Source organism: Elephantulus edwardii, unplaced genomic scaffold (assembly GCF_000299155.1).
Source record: "Elephantulus edwardii isolate Elephantulus edwardi_28Jun2011 unplaced genomic scaffold, EleEdw1.0 scaffold00278, whole genome shotgun sequence".
In the NCBI taxonomy this organism is placed as follows: Eukaryota; Metazoa; Chordata; class Mammalia; order Macroscelidea; family Macroscelididae; genus Elephantulus; species Elephantulus edwardii.
The window spans coordinates 1195419-1221430 of NW_006400028.1; the positions used below are offsets into that span (position 1 = coordinate 1195419).

At 42.0% G+C, this 26012-nt stretch overlaps 1 protein-coding gene and 1 pseudogene across 1 annotated transcript; both read right to left on the reverse strand.

Annotated features, from left to right (window-relative positions):
- On the reverse strand, positions 1-13433 carry LETMD1 (LETM1 domain containing 1). The gene is made up of 9 exons (XM_006900230.1): positions 13289-13433; positions 12532-12683; positions 9802-9917; positions 9127-9209; positions 7664-7850; positions 7443-7544; positions 7185-7337; positions 4926-5022; positions 1-71 (listed from the first exon to the last, which is right to left on the reverse strand). Exons 1-9 carry the CDS (start codon positions 13408-13410, stop codon positions 1-3), a joined length of 1083 nt encoding a protein of 360 aa, XP_006900292.1. The 5' UTR covers positions 13411-13433.
- Positions 13434-17694: 4261 nt separating this feature from the next.
- Positions 17695-18056, reverse strand: LOC102872137 (annotated as a pseudogene).
- Between the last annotated feature and the right edge of the window lie 7956 nt (positions 18057-26012).

The following is a 26012-nucleotide window of genomic DNA, read 5'->3' on the forward strand; positions in this document are numbered from 1 at the left end:
TCAGCTCCTTGTCCCAGTGTAGTTGGTGGAAAACAGGACCACATTGTGCAGCAAGAGGGACAGCTCTGCTTCTGAAAACATCAATATTAGTGGTTTGGCCAGTGAATAATCTACCTTCTAAGTGTCTTGGAATATAAAGGGTGTGGCACTGGAGGCAGGATGACATGTGCAGAGAGAGATGTGGCATTAAAAGGTGCTGGTTCTTAAACTTCTGCCATATTCCAGCTTCGGCATGAATGCTTTCCTTTGCTACAACTATATACTTACAACAAGCTATTCTCAATTTCTTGATTCTCATGCAAAGGCAAGAGACTGTTCAGAGGTAGTAATGATACTACATGCCCTTGTTACCTGGGGATTCTTCTGGAAGAAACCTGTACTCTAGGGACTATTCTCAGGTCCAAGGAGATAGTAAGGCTGTCCTAAGACCCAAAGGCCTGGAAGACGAAAACTCAGCCAAAGGTGGCAAATAAGAGATCTTGAGCCCTCTGAGCCATCCTCACATACTGTTTCGTTTACCAAGTAGAGTATATTTTTTTAATCAGCATGCTTTTCAACCAGTGGCAATTCTGTCACCAGGGGCCATTTGGCAATATCTGGAGACATTTTTGGCTACCACATGGAGTGGGGAATGGTGAACAACTGCTGCTGCCATCTACTAAGAGGTGAGGATTACTGCTCAACATTCTATAATGCATGAACAGCCCCAACATAAAAAAAAAAGTTAATAGTGCTGAAGTTAAGCAGCTCTGCTTTAGACTAGCATGTGCTCACTGTCACAGGCCTACAGGCCTGACTATTCTCTCATCTTGCAGTCTACTTCAGCAACTGTCTACTCTCTGTAGGCAGGTGAGTGGGGACTGTTTGAATTAGACATGTCAGGTGAGGGTCTCACAAGTGTTCAGTACTTACCTTATCCTCAACCCTCCAAATAATCTCAGAGTGTTATTAGTAGATGCCATCAAGTCGACTATAACTATAACTCACAGCAGCCCTATGAACAACAGATCTGAACCTGGCCCTGTCCTGCACCACCCTAGTGATTTCTGTCATGCCCAAGCCCATTGTGCTAGCCACTGTGTCAATTCATCTCACTGAAGGTCCTCTTTTCCTGACACTCTACCCTGCCTCGCATGATGTATCTCCTGAAAATATGTCCAAACTAAGAAAGACGCAGATTCACTGTCCCTGCCACTAACATGCTCTCTGGCTGTACTTCTTTCAAGACAGATGTGTGCTCTTTTTTTCAGCACACAGAATATTCAGTACTCTTCTCCAAAACCACAATGCAAAGGCATTAATTATTCTTCTGTCATCTTTATTCATTTTCCAACTTTCAGATGCAAAAGAAGCAACTGAAAATACCATTGTTTGGATCAGGTGCAACTTAGTCTTTAAACTGACATCCTTGCACTTTGAAACTTTGGGACACGTCTGCTACTCTAAGTGTCGACTGTGGATCCAAGTAAAATGAAATTGTTGACAGCTTACAACTTTAATCTTTCCTCTTTCGATCATGTTGCTTATTGCTCCAGTGGTATTTTTATTTTCTTCATGTTGAGGTGTAATTAATATTTAAGTCTGTAATCTTTGACCTGTGGAAGGAGGAGTGGCGTCCACTTCCATAATAGCTTGCCTCCAGAAACCCTATGAACTTGGAGAGAGGATGAAAGGCACCCAAGTGTCAAGGACTCTCCTTCATAGGGTCGCTATGAGCCGCTTGCGACTCGACGGCACTTAACAACAACAACAACAATCTTTGACCTTCTGCAGTAGATGCTTCAAGTCGTCTTCACTCTCTACAAGCCAGGTTGAACCATCTGCATAATTCAGGTTGTTGATGCATTTTCTGCCAACCTTGATGCCACATTCTTCAGATAGTCCAACTTCTTGAATAATTTGTTCAGCATATAGATTAAATAGGTATGGACAATGGATACAACCTGACACACATCTTTCCTGATTTTAAACTATGCAGTGTCCCCTTGTTCTGTTTGGACAACTGCTTCTTGGTCTATGGATAGGTTTCACATGAGCACAATTAAATATTTTAGGATTCCCATTCTTCTCAACGTTAGCTATAATTTGTTATGATCTACACAATCAAATGTTTTGCATAGTCAATAAAACACAAGCAAACATCTTTCTGGTATTCTGTGCTTTCACCTAAGATCCACATGACATCAGCAACAATACCCCTCTTTCCACTGTCTCTTCCAACTCCAGCTTGAATTTCTGGCAGTTGTTACTGTTGATGTCCTGTTCTAGTCATTTTTATAAAACCTTCAGCAATATTTTACTTGCAAATAAGATTAATTATATTGTTAGATAATTTCCTGTACTCTGTACTTTGCTCACCTTTTTTGGAATGGGAACAAATACGTATTTCTTCCAGTCAATTGGCCAGGTAGCTGCCTTCCAAATTTTTTACCATAGTCTAGTAAACACTCTCTGGTGCATAACAAGTGATTGCAAAGACCATGGCCTGTATCAGGCGCACCTTAGTCTCCAGAGAGACACCGTTGCTCTTGAGTACTTTAGAGAGGTCCCTAACAGCAGACTTTCCCATTGTGATGTGTTTTTTGATTTCCTGGCTGCTGGTGCCAAGGGTGTTGACCGTGGAGCCGAGCAAACTGAAGCTGTGAACAATCTCAATCTCTTCGCCATCCATCCTGATGCTACCAATTGGTCTAGTGGTGAGAATCTTTGTCTTCTTGACATTGAGCCTCAGTCCATATTGAAGGCTGCAGTCCTTGACCCTTTGCAGCAAGTGCATGAGGTCCTCCTCAATTTCGGCAAGCAGGGTTGTGTCATCTGCATAATGCAGATTGTTAATAGATCTTCCATCAATCCTGACGCCACACTTCTCCTCATAGAGCCCAGCCTCTCAGATAATCTGCTCTGCATACAGGTTGAAAAGGTATGGAGATAGGACACATCCCTGGCGTACACCCTTCCCAATTTTGAACCATGCGGTGTTACCCTGCTCTCTTCTGACGACTGCCTCTTGGTCCAAGTATAGGTTTCGCATTAGCACAATTAAATGTTCTGGGATTCCCATTCCTCTCAGAGTCAGCCACAATTTATTATGATCCACACAGTCAAACACCTTTGCATAATCAATGAAACACAGATAGACATTCTTCTGGTATTCCCTGCTTTCAGCTAAGATCCCTCTAACATCAGGAGGATAGAAGGAGAATTGATGCCTTTGAGCTGTGGTGCTGGAGAAAAGTATTGAATGTACCATGGACTGCCAAGAAAACAAACAGATTCATCCCGGAGAGGGTTAAACCAGGCTACTCCTTGGAGGCAAGGATTCTGGGGCTTCGTCTGACATACTTTGGACGTGATGTAAGGAGAGACAGGTCCTTGGAGAGGGACATCATGCTTGGGAGAGTGGAGGGACAGCACAGGAGGGGAAGACCCTCTAAGAGATGGACTGATTCAGTGACTGGGGTAATCGGGATGCGTGTGTCAGAGGCAATGTGATTGGCACAGGATAGAGCAGAGTTTAGGGCTGCTGTACATAGGGTCGCTATGAGTTGCAAACGACTCAACGGCACATAACAACAACAACAACAGTAAACACTAGGGAGCTCTGGTGGCCTAGTGCTATGAAACTTCACTGCCATTTCAAAGGCACACGGTTCAAATCCACCAGCTGCTCTGCAGGAGAAGGATGACAATCGCCTTTCATGTGATTAACTGCCTCCAAAAATCCACTGGAGAGTCAACAATAGGCCGATTCAACAGAACAAGACAACAACAGCACTGAACTCTAGGGAGCTCTGGCAGCTTAGTGGAAAGGTGTTACACTGCCATTCCAAAGGCAGACAGTTCAGATCCACCAGCTGCTTCGTAGGATAAAGAGGGGCAATCTCCTCCTAAGCCTCTGAAAACTCACTGGAGTGTTAGTTATGGATCAGTTCTAACTCAATGGAACACAACAGCAACCAAGGGAACAATAGTGTGTCCTCTCTCCATACCTATTCAATTTGTATGCTGAAAAAATCATTTGAGGGTGGACTTTATGAAGAAGAAAGTGGCATCATGATTGGAGGAAGACTCATCAACAATCTTAGTTATGGAGATGACACAAACTTGCTTGCTAAAAATGGGAGGAAATGAAACACTTGCTGCAGAAGATCAATGATCACAGCCTTCAATATGGATTACAACTCAATATCAAGAAAACAAAAATCTTCACTATTGGAACATCATAATTGATGGAGAAAAGACTGAAGTTGTCCAAGATTTCATCTTACTTAGATCCATAATCAACACCCTCCAGTCAGGAGATCAGGAGACATACTGCATTGCTAAGTCTGCTGTCAGGGACTTCTCGAAAGTCCTGAAGAGCAATGATGTCAGTTTAAAGACCAAGGTGACCTGATACAAGTCATGGTCTTTTCAATCACCTGCTATGCATATGAGAGCTGCACAGTGAATAAGGATGACATAAAAAGAATTGATGCCTTTGGGTTGTGGTGCTAGAATAAAGTACTGAATATCCCATGGACAGCCAAAAGAACAGATAGGTCTTGGAGAAAATAGCCAGAGTGCTCCTTGGAGGCAAGAATGGTACAGTTTCAATTGCTTCCTGAAATGGCTCATTTTCAACTAATTCTTTAGCTGAAAACATACAGTGACTGTGTGTTTTTTATCTTTTAATGCTTCTTGCATCACTGATGACTTTTCCCGTAGAATCCTTCAGTATTATAACTTGAGACTTGAATTTATTTATCAGCTCTTTCAGCTTGAGAAATGCTGAGCATGTTCTTCTCTTTTGGTTTTCTAACTCCAGCTCCTTGCATATTTCATTATAGTACAATATAATGAATGAAAACACTTTTCATTATAATCTCAGAATAGAAAGCAATGATTGGGAGTTCTGTGGAACAAACCATAGGACTTTGTCTTACCTTTTAGGCTGCAGGAAATGTGCAGCCATTCTCCCAGCCATGTTCTACATTTGTCTTCAGCAAGATGGGTAGAATTCAGGCCACGGAGATAACAAGCCTATACCATTGAGAAGAGAAATGGCCGTTAATAATCAGAGTGACTATGCCAAGGAAGTAAAAAGCCATACATAATCCTAAATATCTTTTAAATAAGTAGTTGTTGTATATCAATAAGTTGATTCCATACAAGACAACGTAAACTGCCTCCACAGGTTCCCAGGCTGAAATTGAAATCTTTCCAGGAACAGCTCATGAGGCCTTTCCCCCCCATTATAGGGCTCTCTCTCATTGCTGTTGAGTTGGAACTGACTCACAGCTGAACTTTCCCTGGGTTTCTGAGGCTGTAAACGGCACAGGAGGAGACTGCCTATCTTTTCTCCTCTGAGACTCTTGCTGGTAGATTCACCACTAAGAGGTATGGCCTCTGGGTTACCAAGCAACTCCCTCCAGATTATGCCACCAGGGTTCTCAGCTTAGAAACTACTGAGTAATAAAATGAAATGACTAGGCTCTCTGCTCTTCATCGATCCAGAGTGCCCTCTCTTCTCGTGCAGTCTTAGCCGCATCCCTGAGACACAATGGTGAAGGTTGTCGGAGTAAACGGATTTGGCCACATTGAATGCCTGGTTACCAGAGCTGCTTTTAACTCTGGCAAAGTGGATATTATTGCCATCAATGATCCCTTCATTGACCTCAACTACATGATATATATGTTCTAATATGATTCCACCCATGGCAAGTTCAATGACACTGTCAAGGCTGAGAATGGAAGCTGGTCATCAATGGGAAAGTTATCACTATCTTCCAGGAGCGAGATCCCGCCAACATCAAGTGGGGTGATGCTGGTGCTGAGTATGTTGTGGAGTCCACTGGTGTCTTCACAACCTTGGAGAAGGCTGGGGCTCACTTGAAGGGTGGTGCCAAATGGGTAATCATCTCTGCTCCTTCTGCTGATGGCCCAATGTTTGTGATGGGCGTGAACCATGAAAAGTATGACAACTCTCTCAAGATTGTCAGCAATGCCTCCTGCACCACCAACTGCTTAGGTGGTGCACCCCTGGCCAAGGTCATCCATGACAACTTCGGCATCGTAGAGGGACTCATGACCACAGTCCATGCCATCACTGCCACCCAGAAGACTGTGGATGGCCCCTCTGGAAAGCTGTGGTGTGATGACCATGGAGCTGCCCAGAATATCATCACTGCATCTACTGGCACTGCCAAGGCCATAAGCAAGGTCATACCTGAACTGAATAGGAAACTTAACTGGCATGGCTTTCCATGTCTTCACGCCTAATTGTTAGTTGTGGACCTGACCTGCCGTCTGGAGAAAGCTGCCAAATATGATGACATCAAGAAAGTAGTAAAGCAGGCATCAGAACGGCCCCTCAAGGGCATCCTGGGATACACTGAAGACCAGGTTGTTTCCTGTGACTTTAATAGTGACACCCACTCTTCCACCTTTGATGCTGGGGCTGGAATTGCCCTGAACGACCACTTTATCAAACTCATTTCCTGATATGACAATGAATTTGGCTACAGCAACCGGCTGATCAACCTGATGGTTCACAGGGCCTCCAAAGAATAAGAGCCCCTTGGACCACCAGCCCCAGCAATAGCACTAGAAGAGAGAGAGCTCCTCAGCTGCTGGGGAGTCCTTGCCCCAACTCGATCCTCCCACACACTGAGAATCTCACATCCTTGACAGTTTCCACTCAGTCCCCCTGAGAAAGGGGAGAGGCTTGGAGAGCCCATCTTGTCATGTACCATCAATAAAGTACATGGTACTCAGCCAAAAAAAAATTACTATTGGGTTCAAATAACTGACCACTTACCCACTGGGCAACCAGACCTCCTTTTAAATTAGTTACACAAATAAGTCAGTTATGACCTCATGCTCTTTCCCCATGGTAATCTGTGCAGGTTTCAGTTTCTCTTCATTGTACTCATGGACAAGGCAAGGGTCTCTATGATCTAAAATAAACAGCAGGCCTAGAGTGTAGCATCCTTGGTTTTTGAAGGCTCAAAGAAAAGAAATATAAACTATAATTACTGTGGGTAGATCCTTCCTCCTAGTTAAGTTTATGGAGAAAAACACATAGAAATGAACTGAGCTGATGAAGAGCTTGAGCTTTGATATGACAGGACAAGAAGCCCTGCCACCTGTGAGCTCAAAAGTCCCCCAAGGACTGAGAGCTGAGTTTGCAATCAAGCTCTTACGGATTTCACTTCCTGAGCAGTCAGTTCACCAATCCCCAGCTTTGCCAAAGCTTTGTCCAGTTGATGAATCACAGTGGTATGATTCTTCAAACGGCTTCTCAGCAAGAAAGGAGGCAGGTGAGGTGTGAGAAGCATGGCTCGGCTCAAAGCTTTCTGTAAGAGAATACAAAAAGAGAAAGTGAATATACTATGGCTTCAAGTCTTTGCCTGAAGGTAAGGTAAAGCTGTGTGGAAAAGAGAAGGCCTCAAAGTGCTTACCAAATGCAAAGCCTGGAGATGGTTCATGCCCAGAGGACGGTTAGAAAAACACTTTCTCAGAGCCAGGATATCACCTACTGCAGGCTGAGCACCATGCCGGATCTTGGGAGACATAAGAGATTGTGAGATGTTAGGAAGGCTCTGACTAGCCCTCTTTCCTAGCTCAGTGCAACTGGATCTAGTAAGATTTCTGATCTTTTGAAAAGGTCACCCAGCAATACCTTGCTACAAAGTACTTTCAGCTGCCACTGGGGTCCTGCACCAGGTATGATAGGGATGGTTCTCTCTAAACAAGTAAGAATTTCTGGATGGGCTTGCTTCCGGAAAGCTTGATAGATATCTAAGAAGTCAGTTTGTTGCTTTGGGGTCCAGAAGTGCCGGATCAGTAGTTGCCTAGGAAACAGGTACCTAAAAGGAAAAAGAATTACATTTAAAGAGAGCCAAAAAAGCATTTGGTAGATATGAACATTAGGAAGAAGAGAAGGAACTACTTCACTACTTCAGTCCTATTTCCTCACTCACAACTCAAAATTTAAAGATGCACCATTTCCAGCAACAATGTGAAAGGAAGCAATGGTAGAAGAGCCTGGCATGAAGCAACCACAGAAAAGGAGTGGTGGGGATGCTCTGGATAAACTTCAACAGAGCTGCAGACATAGCTAGACGCTGCATATGATGCTGACAGCCTCACATGGTAGCACAATCCTTAATGTGCAATCAGTGTCAAAATGATGATAGATTTACTTGTCTGCATGAATGGTGCCTTCATAACATGACCACAAAGTCTTTGACATACCTCTTTTTGAGAGGTAGGGTCTATATTTTCTTTTTTGGAACAGGGTTTATGCTTTCACCAAGGTAGTGCAGAAGGGATTGTATGTAATACACCTCCCAGCCACAGCCACCAAGGCTAGGTTCTAAAAGGCCAGACAGCTTCGGCCTTGTTTCCTGAAGCAATCATTCTAGAATCCAAAGGTGCTCTGTCAGAGGTCCCACCACCCTGAAGTCATCCCCTGAAGTGGCCACAGAGAGGCACGCTGGGATGACAGTTCCAGTCATCCTCAACAAGGCACCAGACATAGGACTAACCTTGGACTACTTCCTTCACCAGCTACAAGCCAGTGAGAGACCTCTGTCAGCACCATATGGAAAAGAAAAAATCAATGACCCACTTGAGGTCTGTTGAAATTCCTGACCCATAAAAACATTAAAATGGTTGTTTTAAAACAGTATAAGCTATGGGGATGTCTGGTATGTGTGGGTTTTTCAGTATGTGATTTAAGTGAAAGGGTTATTTAGTTAAACTGCAATAGATAACTGGAACATAAAATTTTTTTCTGAGGAAAAAATTTGTCCCAAATTGGTATGCCTCTCAGGATTGTGTTAATACCTTCAGGGATGATGGAGAAATAATCTCAGTTCATATCACAACGGGGCAGCTAAGAGAAAGGGAGAGTCTAGGCCATCTACAGCAGCTGTGCATCTCAGTTCCTGCAGTGTTACTGTGCAGCTTTTCTGAGTCTAATGAGAACACTGGAACAGGCAGTTTGATAACCTCTGCTTCGCTTCTGAAAGGGCAAGTTCATCTCAAAATAACATTTAATTTAAAAAAAAAAAACCCAAACCAACAGCCCAACAACTTATATATCTTCAAGTTGCTAGAGAGATGAACCTCTATACTCACATGAGCAAGAAGACCAGGTAGTTGGCAAAAGGTGGAATGGAAATGATACCTAGGAAAATACACTTGGTGACGTCTCGGCGGAACTAAGCAGAAATAAACACAGATGTAGTTTTAACTCAGGTAAATTCTTAATATAGTAGACAATCTTTTCATCCTACTCTGCTGTAAACTTCTATTATAGCCCAGAAAAAACCCCAAAGTTACTTCTATCTGCTTTAGATAGTAAGTTCCTTGAGGACAGAGTTGTCTGGTTGGTCACTTTAGTACTGCAAATAAGGTCTACTACCAGGCCTACCATAACACCAAATCCTTCAGCGATTTCTTCCTGGTATGGAGAATGGGTCCACCAAGTACGACTTTCCCACTACCCTTTAGATCCTCCTAGACTTACACGTGTTCAGAAACAAACTAGAGTTTGGTATTCAAACCTTTTATCCAGAAAGTGTTAGAGAAACTCTCTGGAGTTTGCTGTGTAGAAGACTACAATTCTGAATGAACTCGACTCTGAAAATCTGATGCCCTCACTCAGTTCAAGATTTTGATTTCACAGCAAGTTTGATCAGTGGTGAACAGAGGGAAAAAGAGACAAAAAAAAAAAGAAGAGAGATCTTGATATTATGAGACCTTTTATTCATCTCAGCATGAACTTCTAGGTTTCTGTCTCCTGGCCCATACCTGTCTCAAATGTTCCATCTCCCGGTAAGAAAGCTGATGGAAGTTTAGATTGTGCTTCCACATATTTGCCTTTATTCTTCTAGCCTTTTTAGCATCAGCCCATACCATCCGCAATCCTGCCTCATTGAAATAGAGGAGAGAATATGATATTATCCAAGTTTCAGTCTTAGCATTGCTTCTTATTCCAAGTTTACCCACATGCACACATCCTTATCCTTCCCCAACCCTCAACAAAAACTTCAGAGTAGGTAACCTAGGAGGCCAACTTCCATCTCTTTCACAATCTCCCTCCAGCAGCACATCATCTCTCTTCTGACCAAGATGGGCTTCTGTGACCTGCTTGGCAATATTCTTACTCCTCTGGTTCATTAATCATTCTCTTTTTAAAAATCAAGATTCAAAGTTTCCCTAACCCCTAGATTCAAACTGAAAAAAACCCTCCACATTGCTGAAGAGTTGGAATTAACTCATAAATTACCTTCTCGTGGGGTGTTGGATGCTATAAATCACACAGAATGACAACGCTCATCATTCTCCCCCAAAATAGCTGGTGGATTCAAACCACGATAGAGGTGCTGCCTTTGGGTTAACAGTACAACTCTCTATGGACCACACCATCAAGCTGCTCATTTGTCCCTTACAAGTCTCTATGTCTTCCCTGGCCAGGTATCTTTAACTCATCTCTGCCCTGGAAAACTTTTATAACTACTGCAATTCATCCTATTTCTAAGATATGTTTTTAATCTTCTATGATAGAGTCTATGCTTATAGAATTCTACTTACACTTATCTATACTTTCATTTTGTTTATAAAATAATGACTAGATTGACTAAAAAAAAAATCCAAACCAGAAGTACAGCTGAAATAATAAATGGTGGCCAGGAATTAATATGAGGCCCACTCAGTACATGACAGTTTTTGTGGCATTCTCTTCCCTGCTGTGAATATTTTCCCCCCATAATTTAAAGTTTAAGACAAGCCAACTAAAATTCTTTTAGACCCTTTTATTTCATTCAATCCTAATTACAAACACTGGGGTAGACATAAGGACAAAGTAGGTAATCTTATTTCTACTGTACAGAAAAGGATAAGCAATTTGTACAAGTTCATGAAGCTAGAAAAATTATAACATTCAGAGTTTGATATGTGACCATTTATTGTAATGAGCAATAACTCAACTAAAATTTATTACTGTCAAACGGGCACCAACTCATAGCTGACCCACCAGTAGGTTTTCCAAGGCTGTAAATTGCCCATCTTTCTCTTGTGGAGCCATTGGTGGATTCAAATTGCCAGAGAGGGACCACCTTTGGATTAGCTGCACACTCCCCATACACTCTGCCACTAGATGTATAATAATTATCAGGAATTAACACTTACTGAACATTTACTATAGGCCAGATCTTGTTTTAAGTATATGTTTGTATCTACTTAATTATTAAATATAACAGACACAGCCTATTTAATCTTTATAATCACCCAGTTTGTCAACACCCAGTGCCATCAAATCAATTCCAACTCTATAGGACATGGTACAATCACTCAGTAGTATTTTCAAGGCTATATAAAAATCTTTAAGGAAGCACAGTGCCACATCTCTCTCTGCCATGGAGTGACTCTTGTGGGGCTGAACTGACTTCTTGGCTAGCAACTGAGTACTTTAATCACTGTATCACTAGGGATCCTTAGACTGTCCATAAACAATCAAACAAAAGACTCAAACTCATTGTCATCGAGTCAATTCCAACTCATAACCTTCCATAGAGACTGAGGCTGTACATCTTTACATGAGGAAACTGTCCATTGTTCTCCCTGGGAGCAGCTAGATTTGACCTTTCAGTTAGCAAACCACTCATTTCGTACTATGCCATCAGGGCCCCTGTTATATTGTCAATATGCAAGTTCTATCATTATCACAGGATGATAGGCCAGGGTTCAGAACTGTTATTCCCAGGGTTGCTATGAGTAATACTCCACAGCACCTAATAACATTTATCACTATTGGACAGATAGGAAGACCAAATGGCAGAAAGGTTTAGTAATTAGTCCAATCACACAGCCAATGATTACATGATGGCATTTTAATCCAGGCAGTTTAGCTTTAAAGTGGACATCTGATACTACACCAACTAGAAGTAATTGGCAGAGACTCAGGAACCAGGTATATGCAGCAACATTTCCACCAATACTTGCTGACAAGCGGTAGAGCACATTTTCTTATGGGGGAAGTCAACTGACATAGCACAGATTAGGCCTGTGTGGCCATGCATCTTTATCTAACAATTAAGATGTTAACAACCAAGGGAGCTCTTCACCCCACGGTTTTGTCAGAAATCATTAGTTCCCCTCACACCTTTCTTATTAAAATCATCCTCAAGAAGTGCTAATTTCTAAAGACTGCTTTACTACTCTGAGCTCTAGTGTCTAAGTGGTAAAGCAACCACTGGCAACCCAAAGGTAAGTGGTTCAAATTCACTAGTTGCTACAAGGGGGAAAGATGAGCAATCTCCCTTGTGATTTACAGCCTCTGAAAACCCACTGGAAGGTCAAACCATGAGTCAGTTCTGACTCAATGACACATAACAGTAACACTTCACTATTCTAGCATTTAAGAAACTAAAGATATTCCCTCTCTCATGCCCAAAGCAGATTCTACAAATTACTTATTATAAGCCATAAATATTGCTCAGGAGTTGATTCACGGGCTTTCTATTTTAGTTTTGATTTTACCTTTCATGAAAGTTGTGTATATGACATAGAAGCGGGGGAAATTACGACCCAAGAAACGATGGTATTTCTCATTAACCGCCTTTGTCTTGGTCACCACATAAGAGAGCAAACTCTTCACGTCTGCCTTTGGAGAGAGATGAAGCTTTGAAGACCTACAAAGAAGATCAGAGAGACTATCTGGGAACCAGGTCTGGAAACCTCTTACACCTCCTCCAGTACCTAATTATTGAACACCAGTCTCTGAAGAATGTATGCCAAGACCTAAAACTTCTGAAAGCCAAAGTCTTGGGGTCAAAGAGAGGTAAACGATCAATGTAAAGAAAGGAGATTCAGGTAGAAAATGCCCCTGGTGAGACGCTAGGCAGGAAAAGATGCGAGGTGATCTGAATCTGGAAGGAATGCAAGGCATGTAGGGTAATTTGGGTGACAGGTTAAGACCGGAGAGAGAGATGAGAGCGATATAGCAGCGGTAAACCTGAGACGAAAAAGCGATGCTTTAAAGTTGAGCTCAGGACACACGGTGGGTTCACACAATGTGGGGCACAAAGAATGTAAAGAGTCAAGAAGGCAAGTCACTATTGGATGCCGCAGTGTGAATTCTTAACAGAAGAATAAAAATGCCAAGGCGTGAGACCCTGAGAATTAAGCCTCCTTCTTAGGGGACCAGAGCATGCAAGCAAGAATGAGCCACTTGAAGAGCCTAGCTGTCAAAAAAAAATTTTTTTTTAAAAAGCTATTCTTCTTCCAGGTCCCTCACCGAGGGGCCCCCCAGGCCAGGCCACAGCGACCAGGTTGCAGCCTCCGAGTGACAAAAGGTGCAGGGCTGCCGGCTGAGCCCCATAGACCTGCCCGAGCCCAGCACACTCTGGACAGCGCCATCTTAACAGCGAGGGAGGGGGAGGCAGGAGTTCTTCAGGTCAATACTCCCCGTTCGTCGCTTTGGTTCCAAGACGCATGCGCCTTTCCAGAGCACTGATTAGTAGCTTTAGTCAGCTTGGCTCCAATAGAGTCCAGGCGAGGGATGGACTCACAAACCGAGCGCGGAAATAAGGCCAGGATTGGACACAACCAGCGCTTCCTGGTTTAAAGGTCCCGGAAGTGGACTATTCCTAATGCAGCAGAGGCATGTACCCGTGGTAGTGGTTGTGTTTCCAAGGACGTCCTCCCCTTGAGGAGCCTAGTGACCCTCCGAGATTGCCCAAGGCCGAAGCACCACCCTTTCTTTCTGCTTGTACTCTGGATGTCGTTTTACTTTAAATTCCCCATGTCAATTTGCTAGTGTCTTAAGCTTTCTAATTCGGGAGGATTCGCGGCTCCCTCTAGTGGTGGCAGCTGGACTGGTAGGTGGAAATGGTCCACTACCAGCGTGGTCTAAAGTCAGTGGGGAAGGATCTTTCATTAAGCGTTTAACTTGGATCTCTGCTTATTCAGAGAGGTCTTACTACTTTGTTTACATAGTAGTATTCACCAACTAGCAACTGGAGCGTCATTAAAGTTTGCAAGTGGCAAACTTAAGGTACAGCTGTTGTTGTTGGTCTCTCCCTAAAGAGCAAAGAAAAAGGAAGAAAATAGAAGATGTATAGAAACAATTATAGTGCTAATAGACTAGGTGAACCTCAGCCTCCGACTGTGAGATGAGACGAAATGAGAGGCGCCCAACGACTGCTGCTGACTGCTCAAGAGATCAAAGTAAAGAGTACTGGACAGAATGAGAGAAGATGTAGAAGAAAAAAAGTCCTAAAAATGACTAAGCTCGCTGGACTGATAGAGACTCGTGGAACACACTTCCCCACTTGACCATGTCCCTTAGTCACCTTTCAGCCTGGAACAGAACTCATCCTTACTGCTGAACTTTGGGCCAAATAATAGGTATGTAAAATGAACAACACCAGGGAGTACTCTCGCTCTTTTGCCCAGTCAACCATGCAAGATCAAAAGGGTAGCATCTTTGCAGGGATAAATCTCAGAAATTAGGGAGGGATAGGATGGAAATAGTCACAGGGAGAAAGCAGGAGTTGTAAGTAATGTTATAAAACATGTATGAGTGGTTTCATGGAAAATCAGTAACAACTCACTAGAATCATACGTACAGAGATATGTAAATATAAATAAATAAAAAATAAATTTTATTCTACGGTTAAAAGCCGCATTGCAATCCCAAAGGCACTCAGTTCTAATCCGCCAGCTGCTTCACAGGAGAAGAATGGACATTCTCCCGTGCAATTTACAGCCTCTGAAAACCCACTATAGGGTCAGCTATGGGTCACTTCCAACTCAAATGCATGCAACAACAGTGTGTGTATGTGTGTGTATTTCTTAATCCTTTATTTTCCTACATTAAAACAATGGCAGGAAACTCGGTGAACGAGTACATAGGGAGTTGCGCTACCATCTCAAAGGCAAACAGTTGGAATCGATCAGCTGCTCCATGGGAGACAGATGGGCAGTCTCTTCCCATACTATTTACATACAGCCTCTAAAAACTCATTAGAGGGTCCACTGTGGTTTGGTTCTAACACAGCAGCAATGATTTAACATGTTGCCACACACTTTTTAAATTGACGACCATGCTTAGAAATATTTGCTGTCATTTGCGGTAACGTGTTAACCAAGGGAGCAGAGGGAATTCTGGTGACCTAGAGGTAAAGAGCTGTGCAGCCAACCCAAAGGCACACATTTCTAATACGCCAGCTGCTCCATGGGAGAACTATGAGCAGTCTACTCCTGTGCAATTGACTGCCTCTGAAAACCCACTGGAGGGTCAGCTATAACTCTGTTATGACTTAATGGTATATAAAATTAGGGCATAGGTTTCTGCTCACATCCAACATTCATATATTTTCTTTTTAGCACTTATCACAATATTTATATATCATAAATTGCACATTTGCTTATACATTTGATTGTTTGCTTGACCAGGTCCCTAGACTGAGGCACGGTCCTCCTTTGCCGCATTCATGATGGTACTTTCAACACTACATCTAACTCCATGATGGCACACAATCAACAGAAATCCTGAGAGACGCTTGAGAAAAGTAGGGTGTCAGCAAAAAGAGGAAGATTCTCAACAAGATAGATTGACACAGTAGCTGCAACAATGGACTCAAACAGCAGAGATTAAGAGAATGGTGCAGGAAAGGATACCATTTTAATTCTGTTGTGCACAGACTCACTATGAGTTAAATCCTGTTCAGTGGTACTTGTTGATGTTAGGTGCCCTCAAAACTGACTGATATTGTGCAACAATGAAGGAATTTTTTAAAAGATAAAAGCAAACTGGGGGAGAGAGTAGGGAGGAAAATGTACAACAGGGAATGAATGGAAATCCAAGTTTTCTGTAAACTTTCATTAAAATATCAATTAAAAAAATTTAAAAACAACTACCTGATGCATACATAGCTGGCCCTCTGAAAACCTATTGGTTTTTGGAGGCTGTAAATGGCAGCAGAGGAGATTGCCCATTTTTCTTCCTCTGACCAGCTGGTGGATTAGAACTGCATGCCTTAGGCTTGGCAGCACATCTCCTTACCACTAAAACAGCAGAGCTCCCTCCCTAGCACCTAACAACAACAGTGAAAAAGGCTGTCTGAAAATTCAGCTGTAGAAAGCTCAGTGGATGGCAGTTTTGCTCTCACACCTAGGGCTGTCCTGAGTTCAAGTATATTCAAGAGCAGCTGTGCTTGATTAGCCCCTGTTGTCACAAAAGCAACAACAAACACCACAAATCATAGCTTTAAAGAAGAGGGGGGGAAATTTAAAAAAGAAAAAAGAAGAGGAAAATTCTGTTTCCGTTCTCCAAGCTGTAAATCCCAATCAGGAGTTCTACCCTGTGTTCCTTCTCTGACCCTGTCTCCTAGTTTCTGCTGACTGATGCAATGTTTGTGGTTCCTTTTCTGCTTATAGATGCCTCTATCTCTCTAAATCTGAACTCCCTTTCATAAGACACATCTTAGCCTGGGTTTCATAGTCACCCTACTCCAGTAAGAATAGAAAAAAAATAAGAAAAGCCCTATTTCCATACAGAATCATATTCACTCATACAGGGGTTAGGACTCCAGCATTTCTTTTTGGAAGATGAAACACAGTTCATAACATTAACATTTATCGAACATGTATTATGTGGCATCATTATTCCTAATGCCGTATGTGTACTCATTTAATCTTTACCATAATAACTTCCTTGAGTTAATCTTTACCATAACTTCATTGAATTATAGTTGACTTGATGGCACCTAACAACAACATAACTTCATGAGGCTATTTGTAGTTATTAACTTCTCTACTTTCTAAATGAAGAAAATATGGTTAAGTAACCTGTTCAAGATTTGAGCCAGGATTTCAACCCAGGAAGGCTGTTATTACTACTACTTTGCATTGCCAACCGGTCACAACTAACTCATGGCTGACCCTCCACTGGGTTTCTGGGTCTGTAAATCACATAGGAGGAGACCTACTGTTTTGCTCCTGCATGGTGAGTTTGAACAACCACAGAGGTTAACGGTGCAATTCACAGTCAGTTATGCCACAAGAGCTCCCTAAGCTTTTCTTTATTTTTTTTAGCTTACCAAACTTTTTTTATTATTAAATTTTATTAATTTTAATGAACATTTACAGAGATTTTGGGTTTTCATTCATTCATTGTTGCACTATTTTCTCTACCCTCCTCCCCAGTTCGTTCTTCTTTTTTTTTCCGCCTTTGAAAGTCTGTTTTAATTGTGCAATTGCCACAGTGCTTGTCAAAGCAAACTTTTAATTAGTGAAACAAGATCAAAATAAAATTATGATTAACCCAATGTACTTGGAAAAAGAAATATTATATGACAAGTATATGATTATAGATTTTCAATATTCCTATCAATCTTTCAAAGCAGAGCACACAAATTTGAGTTTAATTACGAGTAAGCCTCAGTGTCTCATTATTCAATTTTGTGTGCAGAATGGAAGCAAAGCTTTTCAATCTTACCAAAAGATTCATGCTGAACTTGATAATTTCCTCCTCCCAGTCCATCTAGGTAAGATTACCTTCCCAAGCCCCTTAAAGGCAATTTTTAAAGAGAGATTATGTTGTTTAACACCCATACATCAATATTTTTTAAACTACAAAGAATTAAGAATTAATTGCATTGCAAATGAGACGTCTTCAAAGCCTCTCCATGGTGCTTGTTAGTTGTCTCGATCCAACTTAACTATCTTGGGTTCCTTGAGAGCAGAATGCTCCACACGGCAAGTGAATTCATCCTGATCATTGGGGGTGAATTCAGTGTAGACCAGGAGATAGAAAGACCAATCTTTGCTGAAAGCCAAGTCTGACCATTCTACTTTCTCTGTGATTTTCTTGCCCTTTTTGTAAAGGTAATTGTAATCTGGGGTGAATTAAATCCAGATACATAGCAATTCAAGAAATTTGGCTTTCCATTCTCTGCCGGATGGCGAGAGTACACCTGAACCTTTGGAACACGGTTGGTGGCATCCCGGCTGGGCAGAGAGAACAGCCCCAACAGGGCCAGCGCCACGAGGGAGGACATGGTGCAGCAGCCTCCAAACATGAACTGCCGGCCTGGGGCCCACGTGCCTCCCTAAGCTGTTCTTAAAAGTCAAACTCAAACTCATTGCCATCAGTTGGACTTGTGGTTGACCCTTCTTCAGAGGGTTTTTTGAGTCTATAAATCACATAGGAGGGTATTACCCAACTTTCTCCCAAGAAGCAGCTGGTGAATTTAAACTGCTTGTCTTAGGGTTGGCACCTCAACTCCTTACCCACTAGGCCACCAGAGGCTGTTATTTGGGCACATGGATTACGGCTGCCCTGTGTATAAACACTATACAACTCTAGAAATTCTTTCTTGACCCTGAAGACTCAAGGTCCCTTCTCATGTGTCTTGGGATACTGATGCACCATAGAACTGAACATGACCATATATTACCTGTGTCATCATATATTTAAGAGTTGACAGGGAGCTCTGGTGGCTGAGTGGCAAGAAGCTGCACTGCAATCCCAAAGATACATGGTTCAAATCCACCAGATGCTCTGCTGGAGAAGGAGGGGCAATCTCCTCCTGTACTAGTCAGATCCAATTTGATGGTACACACACACAAAATAGTAAAATAATAATAAAGAATTGTCTTCCCCTTCGAGATTATGAACTCACTGCATTTCCAGTCTCTGGCACAGTGCCTGACAAAGAAGAAGTGTTCATTAACTATCTCTAAAATCAATCAATACTCTAGTCCTGAATGTGGAGTCCCTGGATGGTGCAAAAGATTCTTAGCTGATAATAGAACAGTCAGAAGTTAGAGTTGGACCAGAGGTACTTTAAAAGAAAGATTTTTCAATCTACTTCCCACAAAATCAGTCCTTGAAAAAGCTTATAATTGAAATGGAAAATTATTTTGTATGTATCCGTTTAACACAAAAAAGAAATGGACAAGAAAATAAAACTATGGCATACAATGCGACTCTTGACACATTTGTCTGAATTGGCTCAATGGCAATTGTTTTTTATTTGAAGCTGAAATCAACAAAGTCATGTCCTAAATTTGGACTCAAAGACTTCTAAACTATGAGAACGAAGTCTTTAAAGTCACCTACTTATAGTATTTCTGTTGCAATTCATTCACTTTCATTGCTGTAAAGGGAGAACTGACTCATAGCTGACTGTTCAGTGGGTTTTTAAATGCTGTAAATCACACAGGAAGAAATTGTCCACCTTTCTCCCATGGAGCAGCTGGTGGATTCAAACCATTCTTTGGTTTGGCAGCACAATTCCCTACCCAGTAGGGCTCCAGAGCTCCGACAGTAACACTAACTAGCCAAGACAGAGATATTTGCTTCTGACAGGATCTTTATATACTGCCTTTTTGCTTGTTTCTTTCTTTTTATATAAACTACTTTAAAAATGTTTCTGTGTCTTTTTTCTCACTTCCTATATCTTCCCGTCTGTGTGCCCGTGAGCTTTTTCTGTCATTTAGTGGGAAGCTGTGGATCAAAAGGAACATGGTGAATCTAAGGTTAGAACCCAGGTCTCCTGACCATCACACCAAAAAGGCTTTTAGAGAAGTTCAGCTAAGATCTGTTTGTGAGAAACTTGTCAGAGACCAAGTTAACATCTTCCGAGAAGCAATGCTTCAAAATTATAAGAACTAGCTCTTAGAATCTGGAGTAATCATTGCAGTTCTGATTATCATCAAAAAGCTTTCCTTAAGGGGCAGTTAAGAAAGATTGACACTGAATATATTTAGACTGAATTGTTTAGGAATTTACAGCATTAGTGAAACAGATAAGCAAAGGTCATAGCTATCTGATAAAAAAATCCAGTAGCCCAGCCTAGAATATTATAGATCATAAAGCGCTAACATCAAACACAGGAGTCCGTGCAATTCCAGAACAAGGACATCACTGCAGAGAGAGCAGTGCCTGTTCTGAAGGCTAGACATAGAGGTTCCAGTCCAGGGAAACCTCTGCCCGATCAATTAGAGAGGGCGAGTCTCTTGCCTCCTTCCACCCCTTCATCCTCCCCACACATTCTCCACCCAAAGTTTTTCCTCTCTCAAGCAAAGTAACCCTTGGTAAGGCTTGAGATCATAGGAATTTTTACTTTGTATTATTTCTTGGCTCTAAATGAGGGGACCTTTACCCAGCGTCAGCAGGAACCACCCTCAGGAGCCACTTTGTGCAGTCTGGCACGTCCACAGCAATTAGAGCAAAGGGACAGAGTTAAGGAAGCTCCTGGAAGTTCTCGCCGCCTGGCATAGGCAGGGTCACAGCAGTCCTCACCATCTGCTTTGATATGCACTGTGGTGCCTGCCTATTATTTTGCTGCCATCATCTACTGAGCTTCCCCAATGTTTAGTTCCTAGAGGATAAAGGAAGCCCTGACCTGAAGCTCTGGTGGCTCAGTGACAAGGAATTGTGCTGCTAACACAAAGGTACATCGTTTGGATACACCAGTAACTTGTGAAAAAAAGATGGGCAATTTCTCCTGTGCAATTTCTCCTGTGCAATTTACTGCTTCTGAAAACTCGCTGGAGTGTGAGCTGTAAGTCAATTTCTAGTCCACAGTATACCATAACAATCTCAAGTTAATCTCAGCTTGAGCACATTTGCACATTCAGGTCAATTCATAGTGGTTTTATTTCTCTGAGTAAATATTAGAAAGACCTCAAGGACATTTCCGTTTTGTATAATTGTCAGAAAAAAAGCTACTCCTGTTTTTTTGTGGTGACAGTGTTATGTTCTGTTGGAACCACCTCGTAGCTGACCCCCAGCAGGTTTCCAGAAATCACACAGAAGGAGAGTGCCCATCTTTCTCCCATGGAACAGCTGGTGGATTTGAACTGCTTGCTTTTGAGTTGGCAGCACAATTGCTTATCCACTAGGCTACCAGAGTTCTCTGCTGTTGTTTTAATGTAGGAAAACAAGGGGTTAAGACATTCACGTGTACATGTATGTGTCAGAAAATGAGTATGTATGATTCCTGTGGGCTACGACTGGCCTTGTCTCACATGCTGTTCCATCTCCACCTGACAATTATCCCTCTGATACAAATTCACAAGACTTCCTCTCAAACTTAATTGACTATGCTTCAGAAGCATTGATGGAGGTCTTCCCTAACCATCCCTTTTAAAAGAATGCTTAACCTTCCTTTTTCACTCAAGCTGTTTTCTTACACTTCTCCCCCCCCCCCCCGCCCCTTTTTCTTGTTGTATACCGTCAAATTGGCTCCAACGGGCATAGGAGGAGATTACCCGTCTTTCTCCAGTGAAGCATCTGGTGGATTCAAACCACGTGCCTTCAGGATTACAGCACACCTTTAATCTGGTGGCCACTAGGCCACCAGAGCTCCCTTACCCTTCTTTTTAAAGTGTTACCAAATACGTCACTCCCTGACATATATTTGATTTGTTAGCTTTCTTCCCCATATAATGTAAATCCTCTGAGGGAAGGGACTTTGTATGATTCAGTATTGCTGTATCCCAGTACAATTTTGAGTCAATCCCACATGAGTCGAAAAACCATCTCAAGAATAAATTTGAGACTTTGAACACTAATGTGAAAAAAAGCAAAAGGTCATTACAAAGACAGAAGAGGAAAGAAGACCAATATGGATATCAGAAGAAACTCTGAAAATTGCTCTAGAATGATGACAAGCCAAAATGAAGGGAAGAAATGCCAAATTAAAGGAGATAAACAGAAGATTTCAAAGGAAAGCTTGAGAAGACAAGCAAAGTACTACAATTAAGTTTGCAAAGAGCTGGAGTTAGAAAATAAAAAAGGAAGAACTCAATTGGCATTTCTCAAGCTGAAGGAACGGGAAAACAAATCCAAGCCTTGAGTTGCAATACCTAAGAATGCTATGAGCAAGACTTAAAAAAAAAATTACAAACCTACAGAATTATACTTTTAGGTTTGTGTGATCATGACATGTCTGAAAATGGTCCTTAGCATACCAGTTTTGTCTTGTCCAAAAGGATGTTATCATTTTATCTAAGAATTTATTCTAGGTTTTATTGCAGAGCACAAATTCTCTCAAGTGTTTCTTCCTGCAGATGTTTTTTCTTGTAACTAACCTTTTCCTCAGACAAAGGCCAGAATGTAGATGAATTGTCAAGATCTTAAACGATCCATTAGGCTCAAAAGAAGATGGAGGGAATATACAGCACCAGTGTACCAAAAATAATTTGTAGACACTGAACCATTTCAGGAGATAGAGTAGAATCAGGAACCAGCAGTAGTGAAGGAGGAAATCTAACCTACAGTGAAGACATTGGGAAGAAGTAAAGGCCCAGGAACTTATGGGATATCAGTTGGCATGTTTCAACAAATATTTGCAGGTCTGGATGTGTTCACTTGTTGCAGGTTGTTGGGAAGGAAGAAAGAGCCACTGGCTAGGAGAGATCACCTAAGCTCCAGATAAGTGCAAGCCTCCCGACGGCCTTGAATATGGGTAGAGAAAGCTCCACTGTGTTTGGCTGTACTGGCTTGAGAAAGCTCGCCACCTGGGAAGACGGACTGCTGCATCTGTTGAGCTGGGAGTGGTCCACATGAGGCTGAGGTTCTCCTAACCAATCTGCATGTCCCATGTCTTTAAGCCCACCCTATCTGGTCTTCCTGTATATATAAGTGTACTGCAGACCCCAATAAAATTGAGCTGGATTGACTCTCTGATCCTCTCCCAGAGTGGTGTATCTCTGTTGTGCTTATTCCCATCAGGGTGTTGCTGTAGGTTGCCGGTGAACAGACAGCGACATTCACTGGTCTTTGCTAGGAATTTGGAAGATAGCTACCTGGCTGCTGACGGGAAGAGGCCCATATTTGTCTCTAGTCCCAAGAAAAGTGATAGAACAGGATGCAGAAATTATCAAACATTATCATTATCAAACAGAAATTATCATTAAAGTCACACACAAGTAAAGCCTCGCTGAAGATCATCCAAAAATGTTGAGATCGTACATTGACAGAGAACTTCCAGGAATACAAGCTAGATTTAGAAGAGGCCATTGTACCAGGGATAGCACTGCTGATGTCAGATGGATCTTGACTGATAACAGAGAATACCAGAAAAATGTTTGTGTTTTATTGCTTATGCAAAGGCATTTGACTGTGTGGATCATAACAAACTACAGCTAACATTAAGAAGAATGGAAATTCCAAAACTTAATTATGCTCATGTGAAACCTATACCTAGAATAAGAAGCTGTCATCTGAACAAAGCAAGGGAACACTTCTTATGCACCATCGAATTGCTTGCAACTCATAGCAACCCTATGTACAACAGCTCTGAATCCTGCTCTATCCTGAGCCAATATCATTGTCTCTGACACACTTACCCCATTACACCAGTCACTGAGTCAATCCATCTCATCCAAGGTCTCCCTCTCTTGTGCTGTCCCTCCACCCTTCTAAGCATGATGTCTCTTCACAGACCTCCTGGCAATATGCCCAAAATATGTGAGACAGAGCTTCAAAATTCTTGCCTCCAAGGAGCAGCCTGGTTTTATCTTCTCTAAGACAGACTTGTTTGTTCTCTTAACAGTTCAAGACTCTTCTCCAGCACCACAACTCAAAGGCATTAATTCTTCTTCTGTCATCCTTAGTCATTGTCCAGCTCTCTGATGCATAGCAAATAATTGCAAAGACCATGGGTTGGATCAGGTGCATCTTAGTCTCTACACTGGCATTGTTCCTCATCAGTACTCTGGAGAGGTCCTTGACAGTAGATTTTCCCAATGTAATTAATCTTTTGATTTCCTGGATGCTGGTACCAAGAGTGTGGATTGTGAACCCAAGCAAGCTGAAACAATTAGCAATCTCAGTCTCTTTACTGTCTATCATGATGCTGCTAATTGGCCTAGTGGGGAGAATCTTTGTTTTCTTGATGTTGGGATTTGATCCATATTGAAGGCTGTAGTCCTTGACCTTCTGCAGCAAACATCTCAAGTCCTCCTTATTTTCAGCAAGCAAGGTTGTGGCATCTGCATAATGCAAGTTGATGAGTCTTCCTCCAATCCTGATGCCACATTCCTCCTCAGAAAGTCCAGCTTCTTGAATGATTTTCGCCACATATAGATTGAAAAGGTATGGAGATAGGACACATCCCTGGCATGCACCTTTTCCAATTTTAAACCATGCAGTGTTTCCTTGCTCTGTTCTGACGAATGCCTCATGGCTCAAGTATAGGTTTTGCATCAGCACAATCAAGTGTTTTGGGATTCCTATTCTACTCAAAGTTAGCCACAATTTGTTGTGATCCACACAGTCAAATGCCTTTGCATAGTCAATGAAACACAGATAAACACTCCTCTGGTACTCTCTGCTTTCAGTTATGATCCGTCTAACATTGGCTAGAATGCGCTAGTGCCGTGGACTCTTTTAAATCTAACCTGAACATCTGACAGTTCTCTGATGATGTATTGTACCTATCATTTTTGGATAATCTTCAGCAAGATCTTCCTTTCATGTGATATTAATGATATTGTTCAATAATTTCAACACTGTTAGATCACCATTGTTTGAAATGGGAAGAAATATGGATCTCTTCCAGTCAGTTGGCCAGGTAGTTGTCCTCCAGATTTCTTGATACAACCTAGTGAGCACATCCAGGACAGCATCTGCATGTTGTAATATATTAATTGGTATACTGTAAATTCCTGGGCCTTGTTTTTTTCAATTCCTTCAGAGCAGCTTGAACTTCTTCCTTAATTACCATTGCCTCTTTATCATACTATGTTTTATTAAGTTCATCTGTATCAGCCAATTCTTTTTAGTATAGTGACTCTGTGTACTCCTCCCATCTTCTTTTGATGATTTCTGGATCATTCATCATTCATCCCACAGCATCCTTAAGTATGGCAACTCAAGTCTTGAATTTATTCTTCAGTTCCTTCAGCATAAGATCCCAAGTGAGTTCATCCCTTTTGTTTTTCAAACTCCAGCTGTTTGCACATTTCATTATAATGCGTTGCTTTGTCTTCCCATGCTGCCCTTTGAATGTGTGCACCAGATCTGAATCTTTTTACTACACCTATTCAATCTGTATGCTGAGCAAATAATTTGAAAAGCTGGACTTTATAGAGAAGAATGTGGCTTCAGGAGCTCTTCTGGCCTAGTGGCAAGAAGCTGTGCTGCAATCTCGGAGGCACACAGTTTGAATCCACCAGGTGCTTCACAGGAAAAGGATGGGCAATCTCCTCCCGTGTGATTTACTGCCTCTGAAAACCCCTGCTGGGTCAGTTATGAGTCAGTTCTGACTCCCAACACACAACAACAACAACAACAACAATCTTTCAATTAGTAGACAAACAGTTGAACACTGTGTCACTAGGATTCCCAGGCTTTAAAAACTCTTCCTAAATCAATCCATTCAACTTTAGACACCCAATCATTTTGAATCTCTGAGCCCAGCTTTGAGAAGATCTCCACTACCACCAACTTCATCTATGGACCAGGTGGCTTGCATCGAACTGATCTCATCCCTTACTTCCTTCCAATGGCCACTTTGTACCACAGGCACATCTGAGTGCAAATTTTGATTTAGGACATTACTCTGTTCTTTACTTGTTATCTTCAAGGGCCATCTCAACCTAGAGCGACTGATGGCCATCATTAGAACCTGCAGGAAGAAAACAGTCTGAGAATGAAGTAACTATCCAGATGAAAACAGAGCTCAAACAAAAAAAGAAACAATCAAAAACTCCAAGTGAACCATGACTTGACTCTGGTCTCCAGACCTACCTCTTCTCTAAGCTAGCTGTTTGTGGGTTTCCTAACTTTGTGGGTAATTAAAGTCCATTGTTGTTGTTGTTATGAGCTGTCGAGTCGTTTGTGACTCATAACAGCCCTAAACCGGCTCTATCCTGTGCCAATCGCATTGCCTCTGACACACTCATCCTGATTACCCCAGTCACTGAATCAATCCACCTCATAGAGGGTCTTCCCCTCCTGCGCTGTCCCTCCATCCTACCAAGCATGATGTCCCTCTCCT